Source organism: Eumetopias jubatus, unplaced genomic scaffold (genome assembly GCF_037043125.1).
Source record: "Eumetopias jubatus isolate StellerSeaLion01/CBP00866 unplaced genomic scaffold, mEumJub1_p1.0 scaffold_12, whole genome shotgun sequence".
NCBI lineage: Eukaryota > Metazoa > Chordata > Mammalia > Carnivora > Otariidae > Eumetopias > Eumetopias jubatus.
The window spans coordinates 62,841,902-62,869,677 of record NW_028274818.1 but is presented as its reverse complement, the minus strand read 5'-3'; the positions used below and the strand labels follow the sequence as shown (position 1 = coordinate 62,869,677).

At 37.5% G+C, this 27,776-nt stretch overlaps 1 protein-coding gene across 4 annotated transcripts in view; it reads left to right on the top strand.

The window, feature by feature from the left end:
* Positions 1-27,776, top strand: part of AKT3 (AKT serine/threonine kinase 3) — a 316,408-nt gene that overhangs the window by 149,720 nt on the left and 138,912 nt on the right. For all 4 annotated transcript variants that reach the window (XM_088017172.1, XM_088017171.1, XM_028111550.2 and 1 more), the window contains 2 exons: positions 11,238-11,349; positions 25,277-25,421. In XM_088017172.1, the coding sequence (XP_087873298.1) occupies positions 11,238-11,349; positions 25,277-25,421 (257 nt within the window). The remainder of the gene's footprint in view (positions 1-11,237; positions 11,350-25,276; positions 25,422-27,776) is intronic.

Here is a 27,776-nt window from a genome sequence, read left to right as displayed (position 1 = left end):
TTTCATTTATTTATGTCTCCAATTTCTTTCTTCAGTGCTTTTGTAGTTTTTGGAGTACAGATCTTTCACCTCTTGGTTAGTTAAGTTTATTCCTAGATATTTCACTCTTTTGGTGCAGTTGTAAAGGGGATTTTTTTGGTGATTTCTCTCTCTGCTACTTCATTTTTTAAAAAAGATTTATTTATTTATTTGAGAGAGAGAGAGCATGAGCGGGAGGGGCAGAGGGAGAGGGAGAGAGAATCTGAAGCAGACTCCACAGCGTGGAGCCCAGCATGGGGCTCAATCTCATGACCCTGAGATGATGACCTGAGACCCTGAGACAAAACCAAGAATTGACACTTAACCGACCGCACCACCCAGATGCAGGTGCCCCTGCTACTTCATTATTGGTGTGCAGAAATGCAACAGATTTCCGCATATTTTATATTCTGTGACTTTATTGAATTCATTTATCAACTCTAGTAGTTTTTTTGGTGGGCTACTCATTGTTTTTATGGCAAGGAATAAAGTTTTAAAAAGATTCCGGCTTATGAGTAGCTTTAAAAAGTCAGACTAATGGGGTTGAGCTTTCTCTTGCAGAGACTAGTAGATTAGTAGATTTTTGAGAAGGAGAATGACCTGTGGAATAAGAGCTTGAGTACGACTAATCAGGCCAGTAATAGGTGGGACACACTGGACAGGGAGGAGGGTGGGCAAAGGGAGACAGTCTGGGAGGCCATTTCAGGGATCCAGATTTTGGTAATTAGTGCCTGGTTGGCTGTCACCAGTGGAAAGAGACGTTTATGAAAGAATTGTTCAGATGAATGTTGCTGGCTTAGCTATGGGTTGGAAGAGAGTCAAGGATGACTGACGATGTGTTTCTTGGGTGATTAGGAAAATGATACAGAAATAAATTGAGTAGAAACACTGTCGATGTGATAATTTTCAGTTTGAAGGATAAAAGACAGAAACAAAAAATGAAACCCGTTTAGGTATGTTGAGAATCAGGTAATAGTAGGGCCTCAGGAGTGAGATGTCAGCTTTGCCACATGGACGGTTCAGGTTTGAGAATCATCAGACACTGGGCGATGTTTGAGGCAAAGCCCCATGAGAGCCTCCCCAGCATTACATCCACAGCCCTTACCAGGTCATTAAAGATCTTCCCAACCTCATTTCCTACCGTGTCCTAAACTTACCTTTTCTTCCAGCCACCCTGGACTCCTTGCTGTTTCTCAGACACATCTGTGGGCTCCTTCCAGCCGTGGGTCTTTGCACTTCCTGTTCCTTCCAGCCATGGGTCTTTGCACTTCTTGTTCCTTCCAGTTGGATCACTCTTCCCACAGATGGCTGCCTGGTGCCTCCGTTTACTAAAGGAAGCCCTTTCTAACACTTCTTCTAAAGTAGTACCACCTCCCTGTCATTTCAGCTTGTTGCCCTGCTTCGTTTCTCTCTGTAATCCTTACAAGCACCTGCTCTGTTATAAATTAGTTGTTTTGCTTGGTTATTACTTGACCACTCCTCTGCTCCATAAAATCCAAGTGTGAAAAATCGGGACTTCATTTTGTTCACCCCTCTACACCCAGGGCCTAGCTTGTTTGCCTGGCATGCTGCTGGCACACAATAAATATTTACTTAATGAGTGTCTGAATTTATTAAGGACAAAATTATCAGAAAAGAAACGTTTAACACAAAGCCCTGAGCCTAAGGGAGCAGCTCAGTTGGGAGAAGAGATCCTAAGAAAGAATACTCGGAAGTGGTCAGAGAGATGGACACAAAGCTGGGCAGGTCGGTGTCCTGGGGCCACGGGGGCGGGGGAGACCTGAAGGAAGGGGGCCAAGAACATCAGGTGCAGCAAAGAAATGAAAACAAGAACAAGGAGAAGATATCTGATGAGGGGATTTTAGGAGAGACCCTAACCACAGCCTTGATGATGGTTAGGGAGAGGTGACAGACAAAGGCCACGACTGTAGTGTGTGGTTTTGATTAGCAGGGGCAGTTAGGGGAGGGAAAGCATGCCTCTTGGTCTGTGTGTATGTTTATGGTTCCCTCACCTTGGTGTGTGCTGGTAAGTGCTGATGAGGGGGTGTGACTAGAGATTGTCCCATTGATACAGAGAGAGGTGCAAGGCATTTAGGTTGTAAGTGAGAGTCCGATACTAAAGAAGCTGATTATTCCAGCAGTGATTCCTATAAACTTTGAAATGCCCAGTGAGATATTCTGAAGTTTCAGTTGCATTAAATAAGTTTAATTAACTAGAAGTGGTTTCATTTTCAGCATTCTCCTGTATATTTTATATTTTAAAAAATAATTTCCTTTTCCACTGTCAGCCATTTAAGCCTTTGGTAGTTTATTTTGGTACATACTTTGAGGAAAGAATCTAATATTATCCGGGAGGGGGTTTCTATTTTTGACTTTTTGTGATGGGAAATGTCAGACATACAGATCAATAGAATAGGTGCTTGGACTCTCCTATGTCCATTACCTGTACTTAAAAGTTATCATTTTACCAGACTTACATTACCATTTCATTAAGATATTTAATGTAAATTAAGATATGATGACATTTATCCCTGAATCCTTGAGTACAGATCTCTGTAAACAATAAGGAATTTCCCCCACATAATTATAGTACCACTATCCACCTAATAAAACTTAGAAATCTTTAATATTATCTAACAAAAAAATTCGTATTCAGGTTTCCCCGGTTGTCACCTAAAATATCGTCAGCAGCTGGCTTGTTTAAAGCAGAATACATTAAGGACCACACGGTGTATTTGATGGGCATGTCCCTTAAGCCTCTACTGGTCTGGAAGAGTTCTATGTCCTCTACCAACACCCCCACTTCGGTTACATTCACTTCATAAGGAGACAAGGCTGTGTGACCTGTGGAAAGGCCCCTCTTCTGGAAAGCTCTGCTGATTGCTTCAATGAAGTGTCATCTCACTAGTTACATGACTAAATTTGTCCTATATTCTCTCGTTATGTTTATTCATTTGAGACTGGTTGTGTTTGGCACAGGACTAGGTAATCAAAGAGCATGGACTTTGTCCTTAGAGAAGTTGGAATATACATTCTTGTCAAATTCTTTTAAAATTCTGCTATTAAATCCCACTTTCATCATATTGCAAGTCTAAATTAGTTTTTCTTGTTTAGTTAAAACAAAACTGGTGCTTATGATTATTTTTCAGATTTTAACACAGTACCCAATAGCAAACTATGTTAAAATGGTTAGATGTCATCCTGCTTACATCTGATAATCCACTTCTATTTGTTTCATAGGTTATTATAATAAACTACCTACTGTGATATCTGAATATAGTAGGGCTCTGTGCCACTGTTCAATAGGATGATGTAGACCTTCATTTACTGAAATGAAAAATTCACAACATATGAAATGAGCAGAGCACTTACCTAATATGTCCCATATGTTATGGTCTCTCTCTCTCTTTTTCAGATTTATTTATTTATTTTGGAAAGAGAAAGAGCATGAGTGGGAGGTACAGAGGGAGAGAAAGTCTCAAACAGACTCCCCACTGAGCACAGAGCCGGATGCAGGGCTAGATCCTAGGACCTCGAAATCATGACCTGAGCCGAAACCAAGAGTCAGATGCTTAACTGACGGAGCCACCCAGGCACCCCTGGTCTCATTGTTATTTAAAAAAAAAGCTTAGGAAAGATCAGAAAGAATGTACATTAAAACATTAACAATGTTTCTGCCTGTGTGGTAGGATGATGGTTAATTTTCTTTCAGTTTTAGCTCTCCTTGTTTATGACTTTTTCTACAGTAAGCATAGATGATTTATACAGTGAGAATAAATAAAGCAAAGAGTTCAAAAACCAGCTTGGCTGCAGAACATTGTGAATGTACGTAATGCCATAGAATTGTACATTTGAAAAGGGTTAAAATAAATTTTATGCTTTGTGGTTTGTTGTTGTTGTTTACCACAATTAAAAAAAAGAAAAAAGAATCCGTGGCTATTATACTGCAGAAAACAAAACCAAAAAGCAGCTTGCCTGGTCATATGTTTTGAGTTCCCTAGGTGTTGCGTGCCTCTTGTAACTCTTGTTAGTAAATGCTTATGTCGTTTCGTATCTTAATTATTGTCCCACAGTGACCATAGTATATTTTTACTTGAAATCAAGTGTGCAGAGTGTGGGCAGAAAGCAGTTATTCCAGAGGACTCTGGAGGTGTTTCCTTTGTTTGTTTAATTAGAGGCAGGATTTGGTGGACAAGACAAGATGGAGAAATGCTGATGGGAAACATGTTGGCTCTGAAAGTCTACTTCCGGTAAATGGTGGTATCTGTGGTGATCATATTCATTAAAGAAAAATGTATCAGGAGAGGTTCACTTTAACATGTCATGATTTCAGTCCACAAATAGTATCCCATGTTAAAAAACCAGAGTAATGAAGTTTATGGTAATTAAAATGTTAGAATTGAAATGTGTATCATAAAGTGAAAAACATCTTCTAGAGTACAGTATAGTGTTAGTAAGCCAATCTTACTCCCCTCATTTATAGAATTTGTTGTGTTATGAAATATAATGTAAGAACGTCTTGGATTTCTGTCCTGTCTCCTTAGGTGGAGAAGGCTATGTTGACTCCAGGTTAATAGGGAGATATTTCAGACAGAAACCGCTAGAAACATGGAGCTGGATCAGTGCAAGTTTGGCGATTACTTTTCCATCATCAATAATTGAAAAATCTTACTAGCTTTGTTGGTATTGCAGGGTGTGAGACCCAGCAGCAAGAGCACCCAGAGGTTTTGTTGCCTTCTTACTACCTACTTCTGTCCCTTCTGCTCTTCATTCTTGGTCACCTTCCCTCTACATGCCTACTTGGAGAAGCAGGAAGTACCCGGGTCTGGATCCTGCTAGGGGATAATCCTCATACCTGTCCATCCTTAGGCTGTGTTCAGAGCCAGGGGTAAACACATTGGGGCCCTCTCAGGTGAAAAATGTCCTGGATTTCTTTGTAGGGAGGGTATGGGGAGGTGTAGAAGATGGAGCGGACTGTCCCATCCCTTGGACAGTTGGCTGCTGAGCCTTTAAGACACTTTCCTAGCAGTTTATTCCCTCCAGAAGAGCATGGAATTTGGATTTAGGTAGACCTGAGGGTAGATCCCTATATAGTTTCTTGCAAACTGTATGTTTTGGGGCAAGTTATTTGGCTAGTCTCAGTTCATTCATTTATGGAACAGAGGACAAGAACACCTCGTAGGCTTGTCCTCTGGATGAAATGGGGGACACTGAGGGCCCATCAGTGCCTGTGGGGCCTGGCACATAGTGATCACAGAGCAGATATCCTCCATGGGACCCGCTCTTTACCGGCGCACCTGCCACACTCCTCGCTCTCTCTGGACTGAATGAATCTCTTCAGGACGCATGTGTTGAGTCTTAATGACACCCTATGCTTTTGTGCTCCCAGATAGTAAAAACTTTAAACAAAAGGAAGAAATGCTTTCTGGCCCCTTTAAAGAAATCCACAATGGTATTATATCGGGGGGCTCAAAAATACAATCTCAGTATCATCATTATAACTGACAGCATTATTTCATTATGTGATTTAACTGTAAAGAGTCTCTTATGCCTTTGTTTTTCACGTTGGATATTAGTAGAACTTATTTTTAAAAGAAAGAAATTAGCATTTCACGGGTTCTAGAGGTTGAAGTAAAATCTAATATTTTTAATAAATTCTGAACAGGTGATATAAAAATTCTTTTTGGCATATATTTTTTTGATCTGGCGTGTTACTGTCCCTCTAATTGGCCTCCAGTTTACAGAGTAATTACAGCTTCAAATAAACTTGGTCGCCTGTGGTTCAGAGTGTCTAAAAATAAGCAGAACACTTGAAATTTAGCTTGTAGTTTAATTTGCTCAGGTGAGTTTAGTATAACTAACTCAAGTACCAGTGTAACAACAAATACTTTGCTGGAAAGTATTATGGACTGTGATATAATAAAAGTTAGCTACCTGGCATTTTATATAAGAACACATGCTTTTTTCTTGTGTGTTAAGTAGTTCCAGAAATTCTAGCTAGTTATTTGAGTAATAGCTTTTCAGAATTGTTATTTGAAGCTTCTGCTTTGGGTTTTAAAATTTTAATGTGGCCCAGCTTGAATTGGGGACCTTTACATAATTAAAAGGAAAATATTCTTCTAAAGAAGTATTGGCTAATCTGTTTATTAGCCACCATTCCCTTTAAGAATAAGAGTGGATGGAACTGGAGGGTATTAATGCTGAGCGAAGTAGGTCAGAGAAAGACAATTATCATATGGTTTCACTCATACGTGGAAAATAAGAAACAGCACAGAGGATCGTAGGGGAAGGGAGGGAAAACTGAATGGGAAGTCATCAGAGAGGGAGACAAACCGTGAGAGACTCTTGACTCTAGGAAACAAACTGAGAGTTGCTGGAGGGGAGGTGGGTGGGGGATGGGTAACTGGGTGATGGGCATTCAGGAGGGCATGTGATGTGATGAGCACTGGATGTTATATGCAACTGATGAATTATTGAACACTACATCTGAAACTACTGATGTACTATATGTTGGCTAATTGAATTTAAATTAAAAAAACGCAATATTGGGGAAAAAGTAAGAGTCCCCTTTAAGAATGAGAGTTCAGACATGAACTATGTTCTGAAAACTTCCATATTTTTCTTCATTTTAGGGCGAGCTATAGGATGTGTTCATGATTTTGTATTATGGCTAGCATAAAAGAACCCAAAGTTTTTCTGTTTCCTGGCCCACTTGTTCAAACATGGTGATTTCAAGTGTCAACTGTTCGGAATTCAGATTCAGCTCTTTAACCACATTTGTTTCTGTTTTCTGTACAGCAATAAACCCTGGGACTTGGTGGTGGAGTGTCCTCTTCTCTTGGTACTGACCCAAATACCGCTTGAATATGTTGAGTCAGTTTTGGTAGCTGCTTGTCTCTTTTACCGTCTCAATTTAGTATTATTTAGAAATAGGATTCATTTATAGAGTATATAAAAAATATAAAATATAGGCTTATTTCTATTTTACTGCTTGTTCATAGTAACATTTTTGTTCAACTAGGCTTCAGAAGGACCTGATTGAAACCTGCTCATCTTTGAAGTGTCTGTCCTCCATTCTTCACATTAAATGCCACTCAGTCACTTCTCATGAAGTATTGATGGTGTCCCCTCACGTGCTGTCACGTCACACGCGCTGTGGGGGAGTGTGGGGCCCGTAATTCCTAATTTCTACTAGGACATCACGTTAACCTGGATTAAACCCTGGCCAGAAACTTAATAGGAGTTTTGTGAAGAAGGAACTATATTGGAAGAACAGTGGTCTTCAAAGAGAATCGGATTGGGTCTGTGCTTTATAGGGATAGATGTAAGCTATGCCTACTTATAGTGTTGATATTTTAAAACTTTCAGATTTCAAACAAGAATATAAATTGGCATTCCGTATTTGGTATTTTTTAACATTCAGGCCTCAAAAGGTGTGTAACATTGCTGTACAATATCACTGTGAAACAATAGATTTTATGACCTGTCGAATCTACCACCTTTTCATTATCTTACACACCACCAGGTTCTCACTTTCCTCCTTACCCAGTTTAAATTCATCAGTGGATTCTCTCAACCAAGATGTCTTGCATCCTCTCTTCTCTTTCTTGCTTTGCCAGACTTACTTGGTTAAATTACAGCTTTGCTGAAATCCAGGCCTCTGTGCCCCACCTGCACCCATGTAGCTGAATGTATCTGGGGAAAATACACAACCGTGATCCTTGGCACTAGCTTGAATTCTTGATCATTCCATTCCAGTGGGTTCCTGATGCTGCCCAGCTGTCATGTTATATTTCCCTAGTCTGTTTGCTCTTTCATTCTCCCAGAAGGCTATTGGAGACTTCCTCTCTTCGCAGAGCACTGGCGCATCTTCTTCCAACCTGATTCTTAAAGATGGCTTTACACACTAATTCACTGAAAACAATAGGAGCAACAAGAAAATCATTTCTATCAGCTCCTGCTTGCCTTGTATACCCTTGACTGCATTTGGGCCCTTTTGTCTCCATGTCTTGTTCTGTCACTAAACTGCCTGTACTCCTGACTAGAGCCAGCCCTCTACTTGTCCCGCAGATCCCATCCTTTCTTGACTGCATAAGTTGCTCCAGAAGTTTACTCCTCTTTCTTATGTCATCAAAATTACCTTCTTGTTGGATTAGTGCTATCAGAATTCATCCATTTGGACAGCGTTCATTAAGTGTCTGCTATCAGGAAAAATAGACACCGTTGGGGCGCCTGGGTGGCTCGGTCGGTGAAGCGTCTGCCTTCGGCCCAGGTCATGATCCCAGGGTCCTGGGATCGAGTCCTGCATCGGGCTCCCTGCTCAGCGGGAAGCCTGCTTCTCCCTCTCCCTCTGCCGCTCCCCCTGCTTGTACTCTGTCTCTCTCTGTCAAATAAATAAATCTTTTTTAAAAATTAGACACTGTTTAGGCACAGATGGGCACAGTTCTTGGGCTAAGAATATATCAGTGGAGCTTACGTTCTTGTTGAGGAGATAGGAAGCAAAAAAGATACTAAGTTAGTCATTTCGTATGTTTGAAGATAACATGGTATGAAATAAAAAGTAGAGCAGGTAAGAGGGGTGGGGGCGTCCTGGATGAGGGGTGCAGGTCACAGTGCTAGTAGCATGGTCAATGAGGGGTGCAGATCACAGTGCTAGTAGCACGGTCAGTGAGGGATGCAGGTCACAGTGCTAGTAGCACGGTCAATGAGGGGTGCAGATCACAGTGCTAGTAGCACGGTCAATGAGGGATGTAGGTCACAGTGCTAGTAGCACGGTCAGTGAGGGGTGCAGGTCACAGTGCTAGCAGCACGGTCAAGGTAGGTGTCCGTGAAAAGGTGAGGTCTGGTCTGACACTTGAAGGTGGTGAGGCGTTAGCTGTGGGCTGTGTGAGGGGACAGAGTGCTGGGGGAGGAGGTGCAGTACACATTCGAGGAAGTGCAAGGAAGTGGGCGGGCTGCAGAGGGGCCTGAGAGAGAATACTAACTAGGTGAGGAGGTCAGGAACTTAAGTGGGGTGGGTGGGAGCCCCAGATCACATAGGGGCCCTGTTGATCATTGAAAGGCCTTTGTTTTCTATTCTTGGTGAATTGGAAACGCTGCAGGATGTATATATGTTTTTTTCCACAGTTGATCATGTTAAGAAGGTTTCTGCATGTGTTGAGAACAGACTGTAGTGAGGGGCAAGGAGAGCTGCTCTAGAGTTTTCAGAGTGCTTACGTGAGAGAGAGGTGATTTGTTTCGATAATAATGGAAGAGGTGAGAAGTGATGCTGGATATCTTTTGAAAGCGGAGCCAACAGGATTTCCAGAATGAGATAGGAGAAGAGAGAGGAGGACTTAAGGTGAGCCCAGGGCTTTTGACCTGCGCACTTGAGAGGATGGAGGCGCTGCTGGCTGAGATGGAGGGAGTGGAAGCCGAGGTGGGCAGGAGACCAAGGGTAGGAGAGATCCATTTGCTTTTGGACGAGTTCAATGTCTTTTTTTTTTAAGTTTTTATTTAAATTCCATTTAGCTAATATACAGTGTAATATTCGTTTCAGGAGCCACAGTATAGTGATTCAACACTTCTATACCTCCCCCTGTGCTCATCATGACAAGTCCCGAGTTCCAACGTCTTTTAGGATACACTTCCTAGCTTTAAGTAATGGATCCAGCCCTCCCATGTTTCTGTGTAGGAAGAGCTTTATGGCACCTGGGGAGGTTGAGGCATTCGGCAGTGAAAGTCTGAAGTAGAACTGCATCCCTGGTGAAAGCCAGGTAATGGCATGTATTACCGGTATCAAACAAGAGCACCCCCCATGTTTTCAGTCTGGATGATAGGAAAGTTAGGAAAGCCAGGAGAAGGAACAGAATCGGGAGGAAAGATAGTAGGTTTTAGGAACCAGTAATTCAACCAGGTAGATACATCCACTGTATAGTTAATCACGGGTATCACAAAATACAGATCCAAGATGGAAAGAAGTTCAGATTTTTATATTGGTCAACCAAGAGATGATGATAGCTGAAACCATGAAACCTTGTTAGAAAAGAGAAAAAAACTAAGCAGAGATCCTAGGTGAATGATCTTTTGGGGTGCAAGGAGTCTATGAGCTAGTCCAATGTGGCTAATGCCTGGGTCCTGTAGAGACTTAGAGATGGTAGTTGATGGTCGCTAGTGATGGAGTAGAACAGAACAGGCAGACACTGAGAAAACACAGCTGACTTGTCAGCTGCGGGGAAATTGTTTCTTCCAAAGAGCAGTGTCAGTAAACAACCCTACCCTACTTTGTCTTGTTGTCCAATACCATGCATCCTTAAAGACCAGCTCAGGTATACACCTGATGATAATAGCTAACGTCTATTGAAAACTCATTATATGTCATATGCTCTGCTGAGTCTTGTGCTGATTTATTATTAATTCCTGCACCAAGTTTATGTTGTAGGTGCTTGTTCCCCCTTTAATACTTGAAGACTGGAGAGATTAATTAACTTGTCCAAGGTTACATGGTAGGAAAAGAAGTTGAATCCAGGAATACTGGTGTTAGAATCCACACTCTCAGCCACTACAAAATGCTACTTTTCTTTGAAGTCTTCTGAGGTATTCCCTGACATAATTTATCCCTTTTGACCAACTGGCTCCACGGGCTGTGATCACTAAGAGTTTAGGTGGTATATACGGTCAAAAGGCCTATCCTCTATATAATCTAGGTGAGGGATACGGATACCTTCTTAAATGATACATAATAGTATAAGATAGTGCAGGTGAGGGATACAATAATAAGTAATGTGAATATGGAGAGGGGAATGTTTGGTTTAGGACCAGGCTGATAGGAAAGGCTTCATGGAAAGTGTAGGATTGGCTCTGGGCCTTAAAGGATAGGTGTGGCTTTGAGTGTAGGTGCTTACATGCAGGTAGGGGTGAAATCAGTGGACATCATTCCAGACAGTAAGAGCAGCTAGGGCAAAGGGGCCCCAGCAGCTGGGGCAAAAGCTAGGGCAGAGCAATATGTATTTGGGGAAACTTAAGTCATCCAGTTTGGTTGGTTAATAGAGCATGTGGTCAGAATGGGTGTTGGATTGGAAAAGAAGACTGAGGTCAGTTGGGAAAACCCTGGGTGGAGGTCCATGGAAAGCTGTGAGGTTACAGTAGTTTCGCCTAGAACAGAACTCTGTCGTTCTTGACTGTTTAGTTCGTGGTTTAAATATAAGTATATTCAAAGAGACATTTTATGTTATTTCTAGAATGCCAGTTAATGAAAACAGAACGACCAAAGCCAAACACATTTATTATCAGATGTCTCCAGTGGACCACTGTTATAGAGAGAACATTTCATGTAGATACTCCAGAGGAAAGGTAAGAAATTTGTTTTTCCTATTTCATGAAAAAGCAACATTCGGTATAAAGATATATGTGTATCTGACTTCACCGTTTGTAAATATATGTGAACATATTTGTAAAATCCTATAGTCCCTTAATAATTGTTTCTGGTATAATAGGTGAATAACAGAGGCTTGGAACATATTAAATCAAAACCTCTAGAACTGCTATAAGATAGTCTTCTTAACAAAAACCAGGACATTTAAAAATTGAAATATAAATTGGGACATTTTTATAACATAAACTACCTTTAAAATGGTTGAATTGATTGTGTTTATATTTGGAATCTTAAGGTTAGTAATAGCAAAAGGTTTCAAGTAGCATTGCCATTATGCAAGGGACTGCCTGAAGTATTGGGCTTGGGAAGGATTCTGAGATTGGGGCTAAGCTCCATGAGAAAAACAGTACCAGGATTGATTGCCATCGACTGTCCTCATTGCTAAAGAGGGGAGTGGCAACTTCATTTGGCCATATTGTCACCCTCCTGATCTATGCATTCCTGCAACCCCTGCCCCAACCCCCCGGTTCTGTTTTAATACCCTCTGATCTGGTGGTGACTGAGTTAAGTCCAACAACCACAACCACAAAACCATTTTCCTGCACAGATGTTATCATGGTTGATCCAAATCAGCAGCTTTGTGAAGTTAAATGTTACTAGCCTTATGTTCCAAATGAATAAAGCAGGTCTTAGGAGACTTGTCTAAGATTTAAAACAAAAATAACCTCCCATAAGGTATAGTAAATAGTAAAGTATTATTGTAATAATGCTTTTCAATCAGTAAACAGTAAATGGCAATGTGCGATTACTTTAGAAAGGAAAGAAAAATAGAAAAGAACTAGAAATGAGTTATAATTTTATAACCAGAGTTAAGGGCAGATCTTATTTTCTTTTATACACTCCCAGTCTTATTCTCTGCAGATGTATTTAGGTCTTGAGCATATATACAATTCTGTATGTCTTTTTCTCCCTGTCCACTCCTGTCTTCCGTGGGCATTTCTATCTGCTAAGTCCTCAGTTTGCTTATAGTTCCACCCATAACCATGACTGGGCTAATTACTATTCATCTGTCAGATTTGAGCTTCCAATACCACATTTCCTACAAAACCTTCTCTGACTCTTGTAGATGAGAGAGGTGCCCCTGCTATAGACTGCGTATCTCCCTGCACCTTTTATATCAAGTATATCAGCACTGTAGTCTTTGTTTGCCTTTCTTGCTAGACCGTGAGATTCTTGACTAGCAAGGATCGTAGCTTCCTTGCTCGATATTCTATTCTATCTTTACAGCATAGTCCAGGATCCAGCGTCGTATTTGTTGACTGGCTGAATGAATGGAACTTTTCCCATGTCACTATATAGTCTTTGAAAATATTATTCTTAGTGGATTTACATTGAAGCATGATTAATTTTGCCATTTATGTTTGCAAAGCTGGATTTATGCCATATCTTAAGACTTTAAAATAGTTCCTGCACTTATATATATCACACCACTTTTCTGAACAGTTTTTTTTTTTTTTAAGATTTTATTCATTTATTTGACAGAGACAGCGAGAGGGGGAACACAAGCAGGGGGAGTGGGAGAGGGAGAAGCAGGCTTCCCATGGGGCAGGGAGCCCGACGCGGGGCATGATCCCAGGACCCTGGTATTCTGACCTGAGCCGAAGGCAGACGTTTAACGACTGAGCCACCCAGGCGCCCCTGAACAATCAGTTTTTATTTGCATTTATGACTAGGAGAAAGCAGTTTTAGTAAAAATGAAAAAACAGCATCTTTATATTTACCATGGGGTGTGTTTTTCTACATTCATCTAGAATCTGGTGCTTGGAGAATTTATATGACTTTAATGTTAATGAAGACTTAGAAAAATGTAGTGAGAACTGGAAAAGCTGTGTATTTTCTATGCTATGTCTGCCAGTCTAAAATCCGTTCTTTTTGTAAATGTAATATATATCTCTACTCTCACAAAAAAAAAAAATCATCTATTTGTTTTATTGGATGATAGAAGTTTGGAATCTACTTTTTCCAAAGGATGAGACCATTGTATCAGCTCCGTTCTTCATTTCTTTTCATTGAATAATCCATTCTGTCCTCCCTGATTATGGATGGCACATATACGTAAATATTTGTATTTTTAGGGTTTTTTTTCTTTTTTTTCCCCTTTGACTTCTCCATCATTCTAGCACTGAGTCCACATGGTTTTAATTAAAGAAGGTTTATAAAGCTTTTAACTTCTAAGGGAGAGAAAAGGCCTTAACTAGAAATAAGAAAATTAAGAAAGGAAAAAAATTTCAAGTAAAAGCAAACATATAGTAAAGCAAAACTCCAGTTACTGCTGTTTGTTTGTGTGTTTTTTCTAAAATGTTCTTAGCTTTTGCAGGCATAGCATCTGCAGATAATAGTAACTTTGTTTCTTCCTTTCAGGTAGGATGGTCTATTATTTTTTTGTTTTTAAATAATATGTAATGCTTTTTGTAATAGTGTACACACATTTTTCCCTGGTTTTAATGAATGCACTTCAAATTATTCACTGTCAACTATGAAATACGATTTTCATGTCTAGTTTATTTTGTTATACTGGAACATCCACTTTATAGACCCAGATTATTTTCCTTTCTTAGAGCTAATCATTTTCATTGTCACCACGATGGCCCTGCTGCACTCACACACCCATGTTCTTGTGCACGCTTATACCCCCTTATGTTACAACTACGATGAACTACTTAGAGTTTCCCAAGTCCTAGTTCTTTAGTGACTCTCACATCGCTTGTGGCTCTTTTTGGCTCTTTTGCCCCTATGCTAGAAATACCTTCCCTTGCTCGTTTCTTCCTGTGCCAGCTCATCTTATACTTCCCCACTTACAACTCATTCCTCTCCTTTGGTCCCCATTCCAAACTTAACATTGTTTTTCTTAGAGCACCACTGTCTCAGTGCAAACTTGTTATCATTTTACCTATAACACTTCCTTATATGTATTTACAATATCAGGGTTTCCCTTATTACTACTATAAGTTCATATTACAGTATGGCTTATTGAGCTTTAGTAGCATACTAAATATATTTTAGACATTTTATATTAGACATCTTAATTAAATGTTTATTTTTAAATAAATGATCAGCTTAAGAAAATTGATTCATTTTCATATAAGTAGTATATATACTTTAAATAGGAAAATTTACTTGCTTCCTGGGGGGGGTCTCCATTCTGTTTTCCAAGTTGAGTACATTTTCCAACATTACTTAGCAATTAGAAGATTGCATGAATTCTTTGATTAGTGAGCTATTTGGGCCCAATACTTTTTTTGCAGAGCATACATATATATTTTAATTGTGGTGAATGAGGTAATTTAGGTCAGTAGTCCACCTAAGAACTCTCCAGAAAGATGGACAAAATGTTTAAAAACACACACATACACACACACACACACGCAAAACAAAAACAAAAACAAAAAAAAGACATACACGAGGCAATTTGGCTGTGAAGAATTATGGGACCAAAACTTTATAGATGGGTGAAACCCAGAGAGAAGAGCTCACTATTTTACTAGGGGTGCCTGCCAATTCTAGAAGTGTCTGAGATGTTGACATTTGGAGTAACTGTCAGACCTAGGAATCATGTTCTGGAATCCAGGGCCTACCAAAGAGGGGTCATGGTACATCGATACATTTTATGTTGGCACTAGAAGAAAGGATAAACTCGGATTTAGACTTACCTTTTAAGGATTGAAGTCTAGCTTTAAATTATTTCAGGTCTTAAATTTGGTTAATGTGATCCACTTTTGCTAGTCTCCCTGGAACTTGTTAAAAGCAAATATAGGGCGCCTGGGTGGCTCAGTTGGTTAAGCGACTGCTTTCGGCTCAGGTCATGATCCCGGAGTCGTGGGATCGAGTCCCACATCGGGCTCCCGGCTCGGCGGGGAGCCTGCTTCTCCCTCTGACCCTTTCCCCTCTCATGCTGTTTCTGTCTCTCTCTCTCTCAAATAAATAAATAAAATCTTTAAAAAAAAAAGGCAAATATAAATAATCTCAAACTGTCTGTTTACATTTTAATGTACATTGTTTGATATGGATTAAAAAATAAACAAGTACACAAAGATTCAAAGATTCAGAAACCACAGAGACAAAATCAGGCAACTGAGTCAGATTCATGGGCTCTCTAGATAATGGAGTTATCAGACAGAATTTAAAAGAACTCTGTGTGAGTATATTCAAGGAAATTACAGTTAAGGCTAGGAAATTCATCAGAGCTAGAAATTATAAAAAAGAATAAAATGGGAATTCTAAAATTGAAAAACAAGATATTTAAAATCATGAGTGCTGGTGGATGGTTTTAACAGTAAACTAGGCCTAACATTGGGGAAAATTAGGAATTTAAACATAGGTTATAACAGAATATGCAGAATGAAACATGGAGATAAGGATGGAAAGTAAAAATGAATAAGAAGGCAACGTAAGATGAAAAGAATGTAGTAAGAAGGTCTTATTACATATACATAATTGGAGTCTCAAAATGGAAGAGTGAAAGAATGGGTCAGAAGGTATTTGTAGTGATAATGGCTGAGAAATTTCTAAAATGGTTAAAGATAACTAAACCACATATTCAAGAAGTCCTGTAAATCCCATGCAGGAAAAATACAAAGAAAACCCACTTAGTCTCATTAGACTTTTGAAAGCAAAGACAATGGGAAAATTCTCAAAGCAGAGAAAAAAGATAAGTTGCCTTTAAAGGAGCATCAATTAGACCAAAAGGTGATATCAATAGAAATAATTGACATGGAATATATGGGATGGAATGATAATTAGAGATAATGGAATGATATTCTCAAAGTGCTGAAAGAATATAAGTGCTAATGAGCAAAAATACTTTCCAAGAGTGAAAGTAAGATGAAAATATTTCAGTCAAATATTTCAATAACTTCAGTTCAGAATTGATAGAATTTCTCACCAGCAGACTTACAGAAAAGGAAATAGTAACAGCATTCTTCAGACAGGGAGAAGAGATACAGGAAGGAATGAAAAACAAAATGGTAAATAAATTGATAAAACCAAAGGAATATTGATCTTATGAATAAAAATAACATTTTGTGGTTTAATTATATGAAGAATTAAAAATCTAATAATATATAAATTGAGGTTGAGGGAAAAATGGGAGTTAATGTCTTATGACATCACTGCATTTTCTTAGAAGACTTAAAAGTATGGACATATAAGACTTTGCTAAATTGAGGATGAATGTTATGACTTCAAGGATAATTGCTAAAAGGAAAGCAAGCACATGATGACTATAATGCTGATATGAGGAGAAATAGAATCATAAAAAATTAATCCAGAGTACATTATGTAGGTTGTCTGTGTGAAGTTAATGCTATATATAAAAATATGCAAAAAAAAAAAAAAAAGGCTGAGAAGCCAACAGGAAAAATGAAATGGAATTCTGAAAATTTAAAATAATGAAACAAAAACAGGAAAAAAGAAAGAAGAGAGAAATTAAAAAAAGTAAAATAGTAGACTTATGTGCAACCATGTAAATAATTGCATTAAATGTTAATGGGTTAAACACTGCAGTTAAAAGGCAGAGAGTTTCAGAATTAAAAATACGAGGCCCACTTATGTGCTGTCTATAAGAAATGCACTTTAAGTATAAAGGCATAGCTAACTTGAAAATACAGATTAGTAAAAATATATCATGCAAATAGTAACTACAGGAAGAGATTTGCTATATCAGATTTCAAAATAAAATAATATTCTAGAGAGTTCCAGGACACTTTATAATGATAATATTGTCATTTGATATGGATGCTGTAACAATCATGAATATGTATGCATGCATAACGGAATTAAACAGAGTAAAGTAGACAATCCCAATCTCAAAAATCTTAAAAAAGATTTTTAAATTCTTTCCAGCAAGTGATAGAGCAGCTAGACAAAAAAATCAGGAAAGTTATAGAATAATACTGTCAACCACCTTGATGTAGTTGATATTTACAGAATACTACACCCAAAAGTGAGAAAATACATTGTTTTCAAATACACATGGTACATTCACCAGGATAGCTCATATTCTGGATCATAAGCAATTCTTAGTATATTTAGCATGATTGATATTATATATAATATGGTTTCTGGCTTCAGTAGAATTGCTTAGAAATCAGTAAGAATAAGAACCTGAAAAACTCTCAACTATTTGGAAATTAAACAGCATACCTCTTAAAAATCATTGGGTCAAAAACAATTCACAGGAGCCATTAGAAAATCATTTTTATTGAAGGATAATGAAAATAAAGCATATTAAAATTTGTGAATGCTTAGAGGGAAATTTATAACAATAAGTGCCTGTACTTGGAAAGAAGAAAGTTAAGTCAATAACCTAAGCTTTCTTTTTAAGAAACTAGAAAAATAAAGTAAACCCAAAGCAAACATCAAGTGGGAACATTCGAGCTAAAAATCAGTGAAATAGGAAACAAAAATAGTAATCAATAAACCAAAGCTAATTCTTTGAAAAAAACTAGAAGAATGGAAAACATCTTAGAAGATTGTTAAAGGAAAAAAAAAAAAGGGAGGACACAAATTACAAATATATCAACCCAAGAAAACATCAGAAAACTTGAACAGCCAATGCCAATGAACAGAATTGAGTTAATAATTTAAAAACCTTTCCTCAAAGAAAACTCCCAAGTCCAGATGGCCTCACTGATGAGTTCTGTCAAATATTTAAAGAAATATTACCAGTCCTACACAGTCTTATTTCAGAAAACAATAGAGAAGAGAACACTTTCCAGCTTACTTTATAAGGGCACTCCTGTTTCAAAAACCAGGCAAAACTATCATAAGAAGATAGAACTGTAGTCTAATATACTTGTGACCATCAGTGCAAAATTTCTTAACACAATTTTGACAAATTCAAAAAATGTGGAAAAACAATAATACATCATGACAAAATGGAGTACATCCAAGAGTTCAGTTGCATTATCATCTGAAATCATTAAACTAAATTCACTATATTCAGAGGATAAAGTAGAAAAACTACATGGTCATCTCAACAGATGCAGAAAAAGCATTTGCCAAAATTCAAAACCCTTTCTAACTAAAACACTCAGCTGACAAGGAAGAGAAGGGAACTTACTCAACTTCTATCTATAAAAAACCTACAGCTTATGTGATTATTAAAGGTAAAAGCTTCAGTGCTTTCTCTCTAAGATCTAGAACAGAGTAAGAATGTCTTTTCTCACCACTTTCATGTAACATTGTACTAACGGTCTGCTATAGGGCATTATAAGGCAAGAAAAATAAGTAAAAGGCAAATAGATTGGAAAGGAAGAAGCGAAGTTGCTCTTATTTGTAGACATGTTTGCATGTGTAGAAAATCCAGAAAAATAAAAGGTATTAGAACTGATATGTCAAGTTAGTGAGGCTTCAAGGTACAAGGTCAACATACAAAACCAACTTTATTTGTAAATACTACCAAGAAAAATTAGAAAATTAAAAAAAAAATTTTAAAAGCCTCCACAATAGCATAAAAAATAGTTGGGAATAGGTAACTCAGGAAGGGATCTCTAAAAAGTGAAGAATGCTGCCAAAGAAAGAAACATCCTAAGAAAACAATCAACTGATTTTGTTCAAGGGAGATGGTAGAGTAGGAAGATCCTGAGATCACTTCCTCTCATGGACACACCATTGCTGCAACTATATATAGTATAACTCACTTTGAGAAAAGCCTGAAGACTACTGAACAGCTCTTCCATATTTTAAAAACCACATCAAGAAGAGTGGGAGGTATAGAGACAAACTTGGGAACCAAACCCCAGACACATTGACCCACAAGCAGGAGGGCTATCTCAGGTGCAGACGTCTTCTGTGAGGACCTCTATTGGGCACTCCAGCCCTGGGGATTTGCCCTGGGAAGGCAAGCCTCCATAGCCTCTGGCTTTGAAAATCAGTGGGGCTTAACTCAAGAGCTTTGAAAATTGGTGGGTCTTAACTCCAGGAAAGGTGGAGAGCTATATATAACTGACAAGGCTCTTAAAGGGTCTCTGCACAGTATCACTCACTTTGAGACCCAGTACAGAGGCAGTAGTATGAAAGCTTCTGGGCTATATATGAAAGAGATTTATTGACCAATTGTAGGGTTGTGCTGGAGGATCAAGAATCTGTAGGAACTTTCTCTGATAGCGGAAGAGTTGGCAGGTGCCATTTTTCTTTCAGCATAGTTGGCCCCATGCTGGCAGGCACCAGTTCTGACACTCTCCTTCTACCTTGCTAGCACTGCAGACACCTGCTCTGTGGACCTGTGCTGGCAGATGTCCCTCCAAAGCCGCTTCTGCCCCTCCACACCCAGCAGGACATTTAGAGGAAATAACAGCAGACCAAAGGATGCAGAAGAACAGATCAGCAATCTGAAAGTAGTGAAAGACACTCCAGCTGAACAGCAAAGAGTAAAAAGAATCTAAAAATATGAAGATATGTAAGGGACAACATCAACTTAGTAACATGTGCATTATAGGGTTCTCAAAGGAGAAGAGAGAGAAAGGGGGAAGAAAACTTCTTTGAAGAACTAATAGTTGAAAGGTTTCTAACCTGGAGAAGGAAAGGGACAGCCAGGTCCAGGAACCAGAGAGAGTCCTAAACAAGATAAACCCAAAGAGATCCACATCAAGACACATAATAATTAAAATGTCAAAAATTAAAGATGAAAAAATAATCTTAAAGGCAGCAAGTTATATAAAAGGAAAATGGCATAAGGCTGATTTTTCAGCAGAAACTTTCCAGGCCAGAAGGACGTGGCATGCTCTAATCTAAGTGATGAAAGGAAGAAAACTACAACCAAGAATACTCTACCCAGCAAGGTTGTCATTCACAGTAGAGGGAAAGAGGAAAGAGTTTCCCAGACAAATAAAAGTAAAGTTCATCACAACTCAACTAGCCTTGTAAGAAATGTTAAAGGGACTTTTTTAAGAAGAAAAGAAAAGCCATAATGAGAACTAAGAAAATTATTAAAGAAAAATTTCACTGGTAAAAGCAAACATATGGTAAAGGTAGTAGATCAATCACTTATAAAACTTGTATGAAGATTAAGAGATTAAAGTAATAAAATCAGTTATATCTACAATAATTAGTTAATGGATATACAAAATAAAGATGTAAAATGTGAAGTCAAATACATAAAATGTGGAGAGTGGTAATAAAAATGTGCTTTTAGAATGTGTGAAAGTTAATTGAACATTAACTTTAATAGACTCCTATATACATAGGGTGTTATATGTGAACCTTATATGAACCACAAACCAGAAATCTTTAATAGATACAAAACCTAAAGAGAAAAGAATCCAAGCTTAGCACTCAAGAAAATCATAAAATCACAAGGGAGGAGAGTAAGAGAAGAAGAAAGGTACCAAGAAAAACTACAAAACAACCAGAAAACAGTTACATGCCAGTTGTCATATGCCAACAAATGGCAATAAGTACATCCCTATCAATAATTACTTTTAATGTAAATGGACTTAAAGTTCCAATCAAAAGATAAAGGGTGACTGAATGAAGAAAAAACAAAATAAGACCCAAATATATGCTGTCTACAAGAGACTTACTTCAGACCTTAAGACACATACAGACTGAAAGTGAAGGGCTGGAAAAACATATACTGTGCAAATGGAAGTGGAAAAAAAAAAACCGGAGTAACAATACTCATATCAGACAAAATTGACTTTCAAGCAAAGACTGTAACAAGAAACCTGGATGGGTATAATATAATGATGAAGGGATCAAGCCAACGAGAGGATATAATGGTTATAAATTTCTATGCACCCAACATAGGAGCACCTAAATATATAAGGCAAATTAACAGACATAAAAGGAGAAATTAACATAATAGGAGGGGATTTTGGCACCCCATTTACATCAATGGAGAAATTGTCCAGAAAAAAAAATTAATAAAGAAGGAAACAGTGGCTTGAATGACACATTAGACCAGACAGACCTAAAAGATATATACAGAACATTCCATCTAAAAACAACAGAATACACATTATTTTCAAGTACTCATGGAACATTCTCCAGGACAGATTACATAGTAAGCCACAAAATAAATTTAAGAAGATAAGTTTAATAAGTTTGAAAAGATTGAAATCGTATCAGCCATCTTTCCCAGCCACAACAATATGAAGCTAGAAATCAGTTACAGGAAAAAACTGAAAAAAAACCCCACAAACATGGTGTTTTAACAATATGCAACTAAACAACCAGTGGGTCAATGAAGAAGACACAGAGAAAACTAAAAAAAAATAGATGCAGACAAATGAAAATGGAAACACAACAGTTCAGAATCTTCACTACTCAGCAAAGGCCGTAATAAGAGGCAAATTTCCAATGATACAGGCCTACCAAAAAACAACTAAAACAAGGAAAATTTCAAACAATCTAACCTTACTCCTAAGGATCTAGAAAAAGAAGAACAAACAAAGCCCAAGGTTAGTAGAGGGAAGGAAATAATCACACCAGAGTGGAAATAAATAAAATGGAGACTTTTTATAAATAAATAAAAAAGAATAATACAAAAGATCAGTGAAACTAAGAGCTAGTTTATTGAAAAGCAAAACAAAATTGATAAACCTTTAGCCAGGCTCTTAAAGAACAAAAAAAGACAGGACTCAAAATCAGAAATGAAACAAAAAGTATAGCTGACACCACAGAAATACAAAGGGGATGACTGCTATGAAAAATTATATGCCAACAAATTAGGCAACCTAGAAGAAATGGATAAATTCCTAGAAACTAGAATCTTCCAGGATTGAAAGAGGAGGAAATAGAAAATCTAAACAGACATCAATTAGTAGTAATGGAACCAAATCAGTAATCAAATAACTCCCAGTAAGTAAAAAAAGTCCATGACCAGATGGCTTCATAGGTAAATTCTACCAAACATTTAAAGAAGACTTAATACCGATTCTTCTCAAACTATTCTAGAAAATTAAAGAGCAAGGATTGCTTCTAAATTCATTCTGTGAGGCCAGCATTACTGTGATTCCAAAACCAGACAAATATACTATAAAGAGAAAATTATAGGCCAGTATCTGAAGGACACAGATGCAAAATTGGCACAAAACATGAACAAACCAGATTCAAAGTACATTGAAAGGATCATTCCCCATGATCAAATAGGATTTATTCCATGGGTGCAAGGATGGTTTCATATCCACAAAACAGTGAGTGTGATACAGCACATTAACAAAATGCAGGATGAAAATCATATGATTATCTCCGTAGGTGCAGAAAAAGCATTTGACAAAATACAACATCCATTCACTTTCAAGAAAATGGATATAGAGGTATAGAGAATGTAGCTCAACATAATAAAGTCCATAAACCCACAGCTAACATCATACTTAATGGTGAAAATTTCCAACTTTTCTTAGGAAAATTCTAAGATCAGGAGCAAGACAAGGATGTCTACTCTCACCCCTTTTAATCAACACAATACTGGAAGTGTTAGCCCCATCAGTCAGAAAAGAAAAAAGAAATAAAAGGCGTCCAAACTGGCAAGGAGGCAGTAAAACTGTCACTTTCTGTAGGTGAATGATACTAAATATAGAAAAGCCTAAAACTTGGGGTACCTGGGTGGCTCAGTTATTGAGTGTCTGCCTTCAGCTCAGATTACGATCTCAGGGTCCTGGGATCGAGCCCCACATTGGGCTCCCTGCTCAGCGGGAAGCCTGCTTCTCCCTTTCCCTGCTCCCCCTGCTTGTGTTCCCTTTCTCGCTGTGTCTCTCTCTGTCAAATAAATAAAAATTAAAAAAAAAGAAAACCCTAAAACTTGACCAAAAAAATATTAGAAATAATAAATGAATTCAGTAAAGTTGCAGGATACAAAAGTAACATGTAGAAATTTGTTGCATTTCTATGCACTTACAAGGAACTATCAGAAAGAGAAATTAAGAAAACAGTACCATTTGCAATTGGTTCAAAAAGAATAAATTTAACCTAGGAGGTGAAAACCTGCACTCTAAAAACTATAAGACACTGAGGAAAGAAGTGGAAGGTGATACAAATGATTGGAAAGACATACCATGTTCATGGATTAGAAGAATTAATATGGTTAAAATGCCCATACTACCTGAAGCAATCTACAGATTCATTGCAAACCCTATCAAAATATCAATAATTTTTTCATAGAACTAAATTTATATGGAACCACTGAAGACCCTGAATAGCAAAAGCAACCTTGAGAAAGAAGAACAAAGCTGATAGTATCAGAATCCCAGATTTCAAGATATAGTGCAAAGCTATGGTAATCAAAACAGTATGGTGCTGGCACAAAAATAGACACACAGATCAATGGGAACACAGTGGACAGCCCAGAAATAAACCCACACTTATTTTGTCATTTTATCTATAACAGAGTATGCTAGAATATACAATAGGGAAAGACAATTTTTCAGTAAATTGTGTTGGGAAAACTGAACAACTAATGCAAAAGAATGAAACTGGACCACTTTTTTTTTTTTTTTTTACATCATATACAAAAATAAACTCAAACTGGAATAAATACCAAAATATAAGACCTGAAATGATAAAAACCCCTAAAAGAATACATAAGTGGTAACCTTTGGACAATGGTTTCAGCAGTATTTTTTGGATCTGTCTTCTAAGGCATGGGCAACAAAAGCAAAAATAAACAGTTGAAACTGCATCAAACTAAAATGGCTTTACAAAGGAAACAGTCAACAAAACAAAAAGGCAACCTACTGAATGAGAGAAGATATTTGCAAATGACATATCTGATAAAGGGTTAATGCCCAAGATATACAAATAATTCCTATAACTCAAACCGAAAACTCCCAAATAATCTGGTTAAAAAATGGGCAGAGAGGGCTTGAACAGACATTTTTCCAAAGAAGATTTAAAGAAAGTAAGTAAGTCACAGGGGTGTAAAATACAGCATAGCACATATAGTCAATAATATTGTAATAACTTTGTATGATGACAGAGGGTAATTACATTTATGTGGTGAGCATTTCATAGTGCATGTAAGGGTTGAATAACTATGTTGTACACCTGAAATTAATGTAATACTGTATGTCAACTGTACTTCAATGAAAAAATAATTTTTAAAAAATAAAATACTTCTGAATAAATGTAAAATATGCAAGACATTTTCACAGAAAATCCCAAAGGTTGTATTGGGAGATTAAAGACCTAAGTAAATGAAGACTATACTATCTTTAGGGAGTGGAAAATTTAAGTCTTTCAGATAGTAATCTACCCCAAATTGATCCATAGATTTAATACAATTCCACTCAAAATTCTAACAGACTTTAACACACGCTGATTTAAAAATTTATATGGAAATGAATGATTCTTGATCTGATAATACACATTTCACCCAGTGCTCCTGAGACTTAACTATTTTACCTACAAACTATGACATTTTTTTAACTTATCTGTGATTTGGGAACAGTGAAAGGCCTTGGCTTTGAAAACCTTTTCTTGGAACTTCTTTTGGACCACAGTAAAGATCTTGACTATGTCAATGATGAATTTAACAATGGCTAGACAAAAAAAGTTTTGTAAGGGACAGCAAGCTTTGGGGGGTCAATTTACTTTATAGGTAAGATGTGGATAGGTAATAAAATTGAACTGTACTTTTAAAGGGTTTTAACTGAATTTTCTTATAGTCCTTTCCTTCTTTTTTCTTCTACTCTTAAATAAATGCTCCTACAATTGTAAGGTCTGTAATGTTAAATGCTTTTGGGATTAATTTCACCTTTGAGTAAGGGTGGGAGGTTATATTTACATATGTGTGTGTATATTATCCTGGAATAGACTTTAGTTGTGTTGATGTCATATTTTATGAAAGGGAAATAATTGAATCATTTACCATTCTTTATTAATGGGAAACTGTACTTGTTTTTATAGGGAAGAGTGGACAGAAGCTATTCAGGCTGTAGCAGACAGACTTCAGAGACAAGAAGAGGAGAGAATGAATTGTAGTCCAACTTCACAAATTGATAATATAGGGGAGGAGGAGATGGATGCTTCCACAACCCATCATAAAAGAAAGGTAGCAAATAGTAATTTATTCCCTACTCAACACGGTGTATGTGTGTGGAAGAAATATGCTAAAAATTGCCATTTGCAGGAAGTGTTGGCTGATGATCTTACGTTATGCAAATATATAGGTGTGGGTGGTGTTTATCCTGGTAAATCTGAAATACCTGTCATTGTTAAGACCAAGTGATTTAAACGTCACCTCATTTTCATGGTTCGGCACTTAACATTGACAGCCGATAGGCCTTCGGGGGTATTTGTTAACTGAAGTGCCATTGTGCTGATTTATAATTTGCATTTTTTTCTTACTGTTTTTAATACCATTTTAGAGCTTGGGAATAATGTTTTCCCTAATGATTTGGTCATTTTCCATTTGGTATTTTGTGTGCTCAAAGCAGAAGCAGAAATGGTTCTGATGTGCTTCCTACCTGATGCCCCAGCCTCACTAATATCAGCAGGAAAGTGAATAGTCTGCGAAATAATAGCTTTTTATTTTAATGGCTTGCTCCCGAGCCAGTGAGGGAAGAGTGTTTTCCTTCCCTGAGTGCTCCAGATTAATAAATGCCAATTTACATATTGATGGAATTACAAATTACGTTTTCATTGCTATAGAAAATTAAAAAGCTGGGTGCCTGGGTGGCTTAGTCACTTAAGCGTCCGACTCTTGATTTTGGCTCAGGTCATGGTCTCAGGGTCCTGGGATCGAGCCCCTCATTGGGCTCTGTGCTCAGCGGGGAGTCTGCTTTAGATTCTCTCTCTCCCTCTCCTCCTGCTTGTTCTCTCAAATAAGTAAATAAATCTTCTTAAAAAAAAGAAAATTAAAAAACAACTTCTTTGTATGAAAATGGTATTTTAAGATTAATCTAAAGATCTAAGTGGTCAAAGTAAATGAACATGCCATTTATTATGTTAGAATGTACTTGTTATAATGAATTATAAATTTAATCTTCATGTAGGAAAACACTAGTCTTTATGTAATTACCCATGTAATTTGGTCTTAGCATAATGATTAAGAGCTCGTTGGAGTTAGACTGCTTGAGTTCAAATCCTCCTTTTTCCAAGTGCTAAACACGTGAGCTTGATGAAGTCATACCATCACAACCTAGAGTTTGTTAATTACTCTCTCCTTATCTGAAATCTCTGTTCTAATTATAATAATATTCTTTGTTTGATCTTGGTCAGCTGTCTGAGAATTCTGTGCCTTCATTAGAGACTAATCCTCTATTTGTTAGTTGAAACAAATCCCTCCTTTAAGCCAACTTAACACCCCCTTGTTCTTCAGTCATTGCAAAAAACAAAAACAGAGAAACAGTCCAGCTTTACTCACCTACTCAGAGATAAGAAAGCTGCTTTTGGATGTCTGTGTGCACATGTACACAATGAATGTAACATGTGACTGAGCTCTTAGATTTAAAATCAGGTCCCAATGAATCTTGTCCTTTTGATTCTCCACTACCCCATCCAGTAGCAAGGTATGCCAGTTATACTCTCTCTCTTTTTTTTTTTTAAGATTTTATTTATTTATTTGACACAGAGAGAGACACAGCGAGAGCAGGAACACAAGCAGGGGGAGCAGGAGAGGGAGAAGTGGGCTTCCCGCGGAGCAGGGAGCCCGATGCAGGGCTCTATCCCAGGACCCTGGGACCATGACCCGTGCCGAAGGCAGACGCTTAATGACTGAGCCACCCAGGCGCCCCAGTTATACTCTTTTTAACTGAAATTCCTAGAACTCTGCTTAATAACTGAGAGTCATAAGCTGCTGTTGAGGCAGTTACATGTTGAAAGTGGGGAGTTTATAATATCCTAACTAGAAATATTCTTACTGATGGATGAGAGAATTTAGAAATGAATATGGAAATTATTTACCAGAAAAAATTTTGAATGAAGAGAGACAAACATTTTCAAAGATATAAAAATGCAAAAGTATGGAGGATTTTTTTTTTTTTTTCTGTTAAGGCTGGTTATCAATCATTATAAAAGCACAGTGCAGTTTCTTCTCTTCATCGTTACCAGTGTGGATTATTTTAGAATTCATCACCTTCACTAATTATCACTTGTAAACATTTATTTTAAGTTTATTCTGTGCTATGCTCTGAGCAATACGTATTATCTCATTTAATCCTCACAAAAACCATATGAGGTGTAGGTACCATTATTACCCCATTTTGCAGGTGATTCATCTGACATTCAGATAAGTTAAATAATCTTGTTCAAACATGTAAGGACTTTTAATTATACACTGTATTACTTCAGTGTGCAACTTATTTCTTATTATTGATTGATATAACGTGAACCTTTATAATCACTATAATTATTATACTCATTACATGACCAAGTTATATTAGAGAACAAAATTATACAGATATTC